This window comes from Coturnix japonica, chromosome 1 (assembly GCF_001577835.2).
Source record: "Coturnix japonica isolate 7356 chromosome 1, Coturnix japonica 2.1, whole genome shotgun sequence".
In the NCBI taxonomy this organism is placed as follows: Eukaryota; Metazoa; Chordata; class Aves; order Galliformes; family Phasianidae; genus Coturnix; species Coturnix japonica.
The window spans coordinates 56,634,621-56,646,155 of NC_029516.1; the positions used below are offsets into that span (position 1 = coordinate 56,634,621).

An 11,535-nucleotide genomic window follows, 5' to 3' on the forward strand; every position below is an offset into this window, starting at 1 on the left:
TAATCTCAGTTTGCTAAGTAGGTGTTATGTGCTAGGATATAATTTGTGTGTCCTATTATGGCTACAAGACCAAAGTGCTAAAATGCTCCTCCCCACCTGAGTCTTTAAATATTTCTTTCGCTCCAGAGGAATCACCTGGTTGAAAGTATGCTCTTCACAAACATTCAGCCTGCGGATGAGGGGGTGCATTAGTGCATTGGCCCCTCGTGAGTATGTGTCACATCCGAGGACTTTGTTTTTCTCCCCAAACTGCAGTTCTCTTATCTGCAGCAGTACTAGTTCAGTCAGCAGTATAGAAGTGAAATGAAGGAGCTTGCCTCGCCTCACACAGGATAACCTTTGTAATGTTGGATTTCCCAAACAGAAACCTTTGGGCTAACAGAATGTAAGCATTCAATAGGATCCACTTTCCATTCAGCCTTCAGTTCTCAGTAGTGAGCTCTGTGTATGCTCATTATCGTTCGCATCAGATGGAATAATTAATGACTGTTTACTTCAGCACATTACTCTTCGTTAACATTCCTTTAAAAGATAATTGTACTGCCCTAAGGTCAATGATCCTTCCAAGCAGCAGATGTGTGACAGGTGCAGCAGGGAAGCTTAGCCTCTGTGTTTGTATGTTTCAGGAATGGTTCACGGTAATCGAGCACTACCACCGTACCAGTGCCACCATTAATGAGCTTGTCATAGGAAACGAGTACTACTTCCGAGTCTTCGCTGAAAACATGTGCGGCCTCAGTGAGGATGCAACAATGACCAAAGAGAGTGCTTTGATTGCAAAAGATGGTTAGCTAATTAGCCTTTTCCTTATCAAAAGGGATGGGGTGCGTGCAGAGTCTGGAAGGTGATTAGATTTAAAGGCCATTGATGAGACACAGTGGATTGCTAGGAGATTTCATATTAGGACTTTGTTGTTTGTCCACATAGCTCATAAGCTTTTTTGGTGGAGTGGGACATTTTTTCCATGTTCTGTCACTTACTGTGGTCTTAGATGTCATACTCACATAACACCACTGGCAGACCTAAGTCAACAGAAGTTGGAAGAGGAGCAAAGCAGTTGCTGTTAAGAGGGGTGAGTCATGGCCTCTCTATGGAGACTCAGCTCCAGCTATGTGAGTGCTGTAGTACATTTCAGGGCTGATCCTCTTGCTTAGCCTCTTGCTTTACCTCTCTCGCAGATGAAGCTGGACAAACTGAATCTCTGTTATCAAAAGTCTTGATATTTCAGAAATTGACAGCCTGGAAGAGCAATGAAAACCTGAAAAAATAATCAAAGTGTCCCTTTATGGAAGGAAAATTCCACAGATTGATAGTTTAGCTGAAGTAAATTGAAGTTGGTTGGTTGTGTTTTTCTGAAGGAAGGGAATACATGACTGACATGATAAAGAGCACAGGCAATCTGTACAACCCACATGGACAGGCTGAAAGACTGGAAGTCGGGGGTAAATGGAATACACTTCCACTATTAAAAAGAAAAGTGCATTTCTATTAGAAATGGGATCACAAATGATAACAGAGCTATAGGAATTGCTTTTCATTGCTGCTTACTCAACTCTGTAATGAAAGTAAATGTCAGGCCTAAACTGCACCATAGCCAGTAAGGGAGCTTGGAGAAGGTCTCAGTGACACAAAGGTGTCTGTTTGAACCCTGTGCACAGAAAAAGATGTCAGTCTGTCCAGCTGTCTTTATTTAATACACCATCTACTCGTGAAACAAAGAGAAGCTCTCAGTCCTCTATATCAAAAGGGCAATTGTCAGTTCCCAAATCCCCTTCCAGGCTGCCTGACTATTGAAATTACTTCACCAGACTGATTCTTAAACCAGTGCAGATCAGAAAAGATGCAGACTCTTTGTAACTTTTAAAGATGTTTGGGTATTTAGTTATACTACGTGACTAGTCTTTCTTAATGCATTGTTTTCTTTTTATAGGTAAAGTCTACAAATACCCAATTTACGATGACTTCGACTTCACAGAACGACCACTGTTTACTCAGCCTCTAGTTAACACATTTGCTGTAGCTGGTTACAATGCTACTTTGAACTGCAGTGTTCGGGGCAACCCCAAGGTACAGCACAGCAGAGTCAGTTAACACATGAGAAAGTTTAACCCAACAACAAAAACTGTAATACAATTGTTACTATACAAAGCCACTGAAGGAAAAAGAGGGGTGTGGGCTTTAAAGCACACAAAAAGGACATATGCCTACTTACTGACAATCCCCAGATGACACAGGGAAAGGGTAAAACTTTAGTAAACTGTGGGGTTATACAGAGACCTGCACTGTCAGTAAAGGTCGTTATTAAAGTGAAGCCATAAGTGTTCTACAAAAAGGTCATTATGATTTTATTAAGTGCAGTGTGGGAATGCTCTGGGAATGCATAAATTCTCAGTTCCATTGTATCTTCCAATTTGAGTTACGTACTAATGAGATTTATTTTCTGCCATGAAAATTCAGTCTATTAAGATGGGAACTCTGGAGAGTTTAAGAACATGTTCACTTTCCAACAGCTTATGGTTGTTCTTTCTGAAAATTGCTATTAAAACATGCTTTCTGTTCTGATTCAGATTAAGAGTAACTGGATATCAAAAGATAAAGCTGAGGTGTTTGCTGTTATTACAAAACAGCATCTTATATTGATAACAAGTTTATATTTATGACTTTAATTACATGATAGGAACTGCACTGAACAACTCAGAAACAGGGGCATGATGTAGCCCATGTTAATGTTTAGGTTAATGGTTAGCTTCCCTTCCATCTCTTTTTTATCTACTTTGTACCATTTCTGAGTTACTCAGCATTAACAGAGCATCCCAAGCAGTGGTAAAACATTTCCATTTGTAGGTTTGTGCATGTGGGTCTTCTTTTGTTTCTACCACAGCCCAAAATAACCTGGCTGAAAAACAAGGTTGCTATAATGAATGACCCAAGGTACCGAATGTTTGGCAACCAAGGTGTCTGTACCTTGGAGATCCGCAAACCCAGTCCATTCGATGGAGGCACTTACACTTGCAGAGCAGTCAATGAACTTGGAGAGGCAGAAGTTGATTGCAAACTGGAAGTAAAAGGTAAGCGCTTTAATTCGTTGCAGATGCGCTGTTTGTCTGAACACCGTTTACACAGGAGACAAAAGTATGCAAGGCAAAAGCAAAAGGGAGATTAAACAGGTTTTTCGTTTTCCCAGATGAAATTAACTTGGTGTTAGTACAAAATAAACTACGTTGGCAGCATTGTTTCTCTTTGAGGGCTGTGCTGTACTTACGCTGTATCGTTTTCTTCTCCTTAGCCCCAATTCATACATTCAGTGATTGCAAGGACTCTTTCACAGTGGTAGAACATAACTCTCAAAGCTCTGCAGCTTATCTGGTAAACTCTAGTAAGACTCAGCCATGGAACTTGTCGAGAAAATGTTTAAAAAATCATCCTGAATAGGATACAGGTCTCTGAACAAAGTGGAAAGGAGAAAAGAAGAGAAGGAAGAAACATTAATTCACAGCTGTTATTGGCTGCTTTAAAATGGCAAATTAAACAAAACATTTCCAAGGAAAGCTTGTTATTGTAGTTTGTTAGCAAAATCATGTAGCAACACAGGTACCGTTGCCAAGAACACAAGCTAGCTGATATACTTGATTAATTTTCTTTAGAAGCAAAGTATTTAGATGTTATTTTGTAAGTACAGGGAATTTTATTACTGCTATCGTGCATGTCTAGAAAGAAAACTATACTACTTAATATCCTCAAGCTTTGTATTGTGTTGTTTTTAGATTTCACTTTCCCCTTTCTGTTTTCTGATGCAACTTGTCCCACAGCTCAAATCTGCTAGCAAGAAGCCACTGCAATAGTTAGCCTATGAAGCTGAATATTGGACAAATATAATGACAGTATGCATAATATCATGTTTCTTAACTGTTATGATTTATTTTTATGTTGTTGTTTAAAAGGTAATATCCTTGAACTGGATATATGAATCATTTCCATAAATTTCTATTTCATAGCACAGCAGAAGATCTCATCACCTGGGAAGGTTGCTTCATCTATTTTTTATACTCATATATATTCATCTATTTTTTTATACAGCAGGCAAAGGCCAGGTTAATCTGTTATTCCATCAAACTTTCTAAGTCCCCAGGCCTTCACATCCTTAAAAGAGACAAAAACTGCCTTTGATCAGTACTGAAAGAAATCTGTTTGCTATTGCACATTCATGTATTGATACTTGAAAGAGGTTGGAAATGGTTTGATACTTTTCTAGTTGAATAAAAGTAATTTATCTAGGGAGGAAAAAAGTTATAGTTCTGTTCACTAAAGTGGTTACTAGGTACATTATGACTTTGAGGATCTTTGCTGAGAAATATCTATCTTACGTTCCAATGCCCAGTTTTCTGAGTAGCATCATGAAACAGAGCACAAAGTCCATTAAGTCTGAATGCTTCCAGGTCTTTCCCAGCTGCAGCTGATTCTTTCCACAATGGTTGAATTAAAGATGATATAAAAATACATATATTTATGCACATGGCAACTTAGACTTAGGGTAGATAACACTGAGAATAGTGAAGAACAGGAACAGCAGAGGTTGTAGAGCCTTTGGTACCATGAGGCTTTTAGAGGAATGACAGCAGTAAAATCTAATGTTGGGCTATGGTATGCACTAAATGATATCTCAAGATTGCTTCTAGCTCTGGGATTTTAAGTCACTTCCTAAGACTGCCAACAAACCCCAGCACCTCAGTCAAATTCAAGCATCCCTCTGATCATCCATCTCAAAGGAAATCTTGGATAGATGCTTGGGTTTGGGACATCGTGTCCTGAGGGCTGTAGTGATCATCCTGCCAGCTGGTTGCAGCACATCCTGCTGCCTCACTTGCTCTGATGCCCTATCTTGGGATTGTAATTCAACCCATCAGGTCCAACAGTTGCTAAGCAAGAATGAGAATGTAAGACTACTCTCTAATTTATTTAAGATTCAGTCCATCCTTCTCACTTTTTTTTAATAAACTCTCCCACACTCACTGACTGCAGTGTCAGTAGCACAGACACTTCTAGATTCATAAATACCTTATTTTTTTTCTCAAATAAGTAATATTTTTCTTTAAAAGATCAGCTGAAAAAGCAGAATACTACTCCACAGACATCTTACTCAGAGCATCTGATTTTACAGTGTTTTTGGTTTGCATCACACCTGAAAGAAATCCTGAAAAATGCAGTCCATTAAGCATCCCATCTGGCCTGCATGCTGTTTCTTGCCCCTTAGCTACGTGACAGATTCCTTCATTAACACAAAGTTCTGAGTTAACGGGATGCTTCAGAGCCCAATCTCATACCATCACCTGGTGCAGCCCCACTCCTTCCTATCGTGCCTGCTTGGCCAGTGTTTCCTTCCCAGCATCATGGGAAGGGCTGTGAGTCCTTGCCCTCACTGGGATCCCTCTATGCATGCTGGCAGGTCTATTGGCCACTGTTTTAAGCCTCCTGACTTCAGTCTGTAGGGTTTAGACTCTGGACATCTGTTGCAAGGTTTCAGTGCTGATGCTCTTATCATGACTGGCAGTTTGACTGACTAATTCAAAGTGAATAGGATTAAGCAAAGACATCAGCTGTAGCTTGACATACCAGGCCTGGGGTTTGCTATATAACACATACAAATTCAACAAGTATTAAATGACTAGAACATAAAAACATAACTGAACCTTATTTCAACCTTCTATTGACTTATGTGTTGAACTCACGTTCTCTTAAGTTTCCCAGCTTGTCTGTTCGTTTAGAAGGGTTCTTCGGATGACTACACTTCAAAATGGCGCACAGAACTATGGATTCTGAATTGCTAGAAATGGATTGCAGTGTGTTTGGATATGTGTGTGTGCATGTGTGCTTTTCTATGTCTTTAGTCTGGTGTGACTTTAGTCAAGAAAGTAATGACTGGGGTATGAATTTGTAATGTTGAGATGGAGTTGAACATTGCCTGCCCAAGACCAACAGGCTCAAGGCTATGCTACGTATCTGGCAAATGTATGAGCTACAGTGGTATTATTGGAGACATTAGCATAGTAAGTCATGCTAAAGAGCACTGTGCCATGCAAGAGTATGTATTACTGTAATTGCATTTTCTTCATATTGGAGAAAAGAATCTCTAGCCAACTATTTCTGACAAGCTGGAAATCAGAAAATTATCACGTGTGTATATGTGCTCAATTTGAGGAATGCCATGGAAGAATTACAGACAGAACAGTCTAGGATTCAGTTTTGCATAGTGTTTGAACAACAGAGAAGCCATGAGTGCTATGGCTGGACCAGATGGTCTTAGAGGTCTTTTCCAACCTTAATGATTCCATGAATCCATGATTCTATGAATACCCTGATTGTGAATGTTATCAATATGCTACAATTTTCTACTTTTCTAGCCATTTACAGTATTTGAGGTGACAAATCCAAATTCCTACTTGCTACTAAATTTATTGCTCATTTTCTGAAAAAGGATTAATGGTAATTATGATAATTATGATCAACAATAATAATAATAATAATAAATAAAAATAATAAATCCTTATTTATCTTCAAAAGAAGATCCCATGCTTACTAAGATTATTTCAGAGAGGCATTGCTTCACTCTTTTCAGTGTTGCTGAGTGAACTTTAAGAAGGATGCTCAGAGAGCTGCTCTGTCTGTACGACTGCATATCCAATCTTTTTTATGAACATAACTGTGCTGAAAAAGATCATGTAGTACAGCTTAGGAACAAGAATACCTCTATTTTCAGAGATTATTTATTTTTCACCCATTTTCCTAAGGAAAATTAAAAAAAATAAATAAATTTGTATTCTAAATATGTTGAAGTAGATCCTTAAATATGGCTTTAGATCTCTATTCATGTAAGGAAATTATTTTGTATCAGCTTCAATGAGGTCAAGGAAAAAAATCAGATAGAGCACTGTGCTTCTTTTCATCATGAAACGTGTTTTTAACCTGCGTCTGTCTTAAGAGTGAAATGAAGATCGTTGTTCATTCTCATCAGTTGATGGTAACAAAGATGCTGTGTGAAAAAATATAATAGAAATATGGAAATGTGGTGTTAAAATCGACTTGGAAGAATTTCAAATGCGAATAAATACCACTATAAATATTCTAATTCTGCAGTGATATATCAAGGAGTAATTAATCCAGGAGAACCAATCTTCATGGCGGGGAATAAGCAGGTTTCTAATGAGTATAATCCTCTGGCCATTCCATTTCATTCCCTCCCTCTCTTTTCACACTGAAACGTATTTTCTGCATGCAAAGTGTGTATTTATTTGCTTTTTTAGATTAAACTAGCTGGTGTCTCATGGCATACTAAGTTTATGCCTCATGAGCAAAGAAGGCCAAATTAATCAAGAATGTAGGAAATTAACAGCAAAATTACAAAAGTTTTATCTATGCTTCCACTATGTCACTGAGAATGAAGTTCCTTGTATATATGAAGAATGAATTTAGTAACTGTGCCTACCATTGACCAGAACACTTAGACCTTTCCAGGAGACAGAATTTTGTATCTCAGCAACCAGATGAGTTCAGTTTGTAGAACTACTGAAATAATAGAAGCATCATGGAGCCATTTGATGTGCTCAAAATACATTCTTTATTACAGATTACCTTTGATTAGCGCTCTGAATGATAATCCGTGCCTGAATTTGTGCAACAGGATCTAGGGATAAAATCCTGATCCAATTGAAATCAGCTGAAATTTTATACTTTCAATAATGTGAAATTTAATTGCATTGACAGCTTCCTTTAAACGTGGATTGATTGGAATTACAATGGTGAAGAATGCGTCCCTTTCCATAGAAACGTATTTCCTTGCAAACTTGCCCAAATCCAGAGTATCAGCAGAGCAGTTTTAAGATGCCCAGAAAGCACTTTCCAGTATTTCATAGATCCAAATGTATTATTTCAAAACTAAAACAAGTTAGGAAATGAAGCTATACAATATTCCTGTAGCATCTGAAGTATTAAGGTATTTTATTTAAATGACTGCAAAAGGTACGAATTTGAGTGTTTTTATAGGGACATAAATATGGACATTTTATATAGTCAAACTGTTTCATTAAAGGTAAGGGCTCCTATGGAGCCGGTGGCATGCTGTAATTAATGTAAATGCGGGAATGTGACAAAGTACATACTTTAGTTCACAGGTACGTAATTAGTCTGTACTTGATTATTTTGCCTTACAGAGTTTCAACATATATATATATATGTTTCAGTGTTACGTGTGTGCTTTTTTTCCCTGGTGGAAAATACAATATATATATATGTGTTAGCTTCTTTGAAGCTACATTTGGAAACTTTTACAATAAATATCAGTCGCATAATTTGGTTCCAATCTATACTGTAGACTAATTGCAGAATTTGTAGTTAATTGTAGGTATTAATATAGCTTTTACACATTACTGATAATTTTGAAGTGGAACTGGATCCCCACCTTTTACTCTCCATGTGTTTCTATTCCCATATGTTTTACAAGACTAAGGATTAAAACATCATCTTGAAATAATTGTAAGCATAATTTCACTCAACATTTTCTCTCTACTTTTGTGTTTGCATTAAATTGTTACTTCTCTTTCTCTCTCTCCCTTAGTTACAGAATAAGGATTTTTGAATGTATATTGTCATCTAAGGTAAGCTTTCATATGGTACTTGCATATGAAGCTTATGTCTGTTTACAGGTCATACAATGTCTGCCTAGTATGGCATGATTTTCATTATGTTTCTTAATGAAAATGGTTTTTGAAATGAGTAGCATGATAGTCTCAATGCCTAGAAAACTCCATATTTAAAATAATTGCTTGCTACAGTAATCCCTGGTAGTGCCTCCTCCCACTGTTTTCTAATAGTGCATGTTCCAGTGGAATTTACTACAAGCATGACATAGCAGAAACAACAAGCATGAATAAAACACATTTTGCATTTACAGTCAGTTATTTTCACACAGGAATATGCCTCTACATAAATGAAATATTTATTCAGCACTTGATTTCATTTACAAATGAATGATTCTTACCAAAATTTGCACTACGAGTTGAAAAGAATGCTAAAAAGCATGCATCTTTTTGTCTGCATTGTGCATCCACCTAAGGTTGGGAACAAAGAGTTCTGCAGCAATGCAAGTGTTAAACAAGACAGTTCAGTCTATAATCACTAGAAACTAATAGCACCTTAACTGGATAATCCTTGTGTCAATAAAGGATATCAGTTCTTAAACTGTGCACTCGGGATAAATGTTGTATGTAAGTATCGGCTCGGTTGCACTTAGCTGAAGCATTCGCAGACAGTGATATCTTTATCCTGACAATGTACTTTTGCTTTAAAACCTTTGGTGTGTTCCAGAAAAAGCTGAGAAGGTAAGTGCTGTTATCAGTGGGTGATTTGGCAGCTCACAGAGCAGGGCATCTGTGCAGAACAACATGAGGAAGATCAGTGTTACGTAGCATTTTATCACAAATGCCACCCTTCCCCCTGAGTAAGGACGGCCTCCCGTGTTTTAGCAAAATATTTATCTTCTTGCCACTCCTCATTCCAATTGAAATTAACAGAAGTACCCAGAGATTTTGTTTCTCCTATAGATTTCCATGGCTTTTTTTTTTTTTTTTTTTCCCCAACAGAATGAGATTTCAGTTCTAACTTGGGCAGCTTGCATTCAATCACTGATACATCGTTCGATCTGGGATGCCCAGGCTGGTGTGTTAAACATTGCACAAAACTTTTTTGGGGCACTGAAAGAAACATTTTGTCTTGGATTCCTAAATTATTCAATCTACTCCAGAAAATTTTTGCCCATGCCTTTTGGTGCAATTACGAAAAGCGGAGCAGCCCCAGCTGTAAGCAGAACTTCCATGGAGTGGGCAGCTGAAGACGCAGTGATTTCATGTTCTTCACTCAGACCTGAATCCAAAATAATTCTTCACACATCCCCAGGAGATAAAGGCTTTGACTGCATTCAGATACCTCTGGAGCCTGTATTTCAGTCAGCCCCTCTATCTAAAATCTTGTTTTTTTTCTGTACACACATATATATTACATATGCCACACCAGCTGTTACTTTCAAGCAGTGAGGTGAATATTTTGCTAAATAATTACAAGCCAACACAAGACCCAACTCTGGAATAATATGAATGTCTCTGCATGTTTTCCACAATTCTTTGGCACTGGGTGTTTTCTCCGTTCTTCCTTCTGCGCTGACTTCCATCTCCAAGTGCTTTGCACCCAGCCTGATGGAAATCCAGGAGGGTTACTTGCTAATCATACAACATTGCATGGGGTGAGATAAATGATGTATATATGACTCAGCAGCAAACAGAAATGCAATTCATCCTGAGCAAGGGAAAGGAAAGTTTCTATGCAGTACAGAGATTACATAATGGTTAATTCTTGTGCTGAACTTTTGAATAGGGATGAATTTTATCCTACCTTGAAATCAAATATTTAGTAGGGACTGACTAAATCTTTGCCTCGTAAGGCAGAAACTAATGGCACAAACATATTCATCTCTCCAGGGATTTTGAACCTAAAAATTGTCTTGTCCCTTGCTTGTAGGTGGGCTTTCGTTCTTCAAACTGTTAATGGATGGAGTGCCTCCGCATATCATTGATTCATATATGCGCGAAGTACAGGCAGACAAAACTGAGGGGAAGTGAGAGTCCGACCATAGTGCTTCCTGCCACCGCGCTGGGAATGGGCAGCCAGAGTTACAGCATTTTAGTCCTTGCAACAACAGAACAAACGTGTGGCTGGAGATTGTCTTTTTTTTCTTTCTTCTTTTTTTTTTTTTTTTTTTTTTTTTTTTTCTCTTTCTCATTTGTCGCTCTGTTTTCCCTGCCTGCTCTTACTGAAAAGAAAGAATACGCATGGATTGCTTTGGGATTGAAATGAAATGAACTGAAGACAACACACTCTTTGTAACGTTCAGCTTTATTTTCTGTTTGATATTGTGCTTTGATTTTTTTTTTTAATGAGGAAAGAGGAGAAGCTGTGTACGAGGAGGCAGTCTGTTTGTACTTGGTGGTACAACACAAACCTTTCGCAGACAGAAGGTACAAGGATTTGTCAGTAGATGTGCAATAAGACCTTTGGAATACATACCTCTTTGATAATGTATCTTATCCACCTGAGAATTGCTTATCAGAATATGGTTTTACTATAACGCAATTAATTCATATGTACTTAATGATCACTTAATCTGAACATATCTTCCTTTAGAAGTTTTGATTTCCTAAATCCGACTCACCGGTCTCTCAACTGAACCGAAATTGTTTTGTTTAATGTACAATAAATGCGAAGTGTTTATGATCTAACAAGTTGTTGCCTACTATCTTTTTCTCATCTCACCATATTTCTTATTTAACTGATGCATACCGCAGAGCAGGAACTTGATTGCACAGCACCAAGGGGATCGGTCTTGAGCTCACCCTTGAACCCTGAGTGCGAATGAGAGAGATGCTAGCAGATACCTGCAGTTTAATATCTATCTGTGTGTTTTCAATATTTTAAATATTACAAATTTCGTTA

At 37.9% G+C, this 11,535-nt stretch overlaps 1 protein-coding gene across 5 annotated transcripts in view; it reads left to right on the forward strand.

Moving 5' to 3' along the window:
* Nucleotides 1-11,324, forward strand: part of MYBPC1 (myosin binding protein C1) — a 71,287-nt gene extending 59,963 nt beyond the window's left edge. For 4 of the 5 annotated variants that reach the window (XM_032445805.1, XM_032445810.1, XM_032445817.1 and 1 more), the window contains 6 exons: nt 627-786; nt 1,931-2,067; nt 2,882-3,068; nt 7,132-7,190; nt 8,609-8,648; nt 10,564-11,324. In XM_032445805.1, coding sequence (XP_032301696.1) covers nt 627-786; nt 1,931-2,067; nt 2,882-3,068; nt 7,132-7,190; nt 8,609-8,629 — 564 coding nt within the window. In that variant the 3' untranslated portion in view covers nt 8,630-8,648; nt 10,564-11,324. The remainder of the gene's footprint in view (nt 1-626; nt 787-1,930; nt 2,068-2,881; nt 3,069-7,131; nt 7,191-8,608; nt 8,649-10,563) is intronic. The other variant, XM_015867405.2, reaches the window with a different exon arrangement.
* The last annotated feature ends 211 nt before the right edge of the window (nt 11,325-11,535 follow it).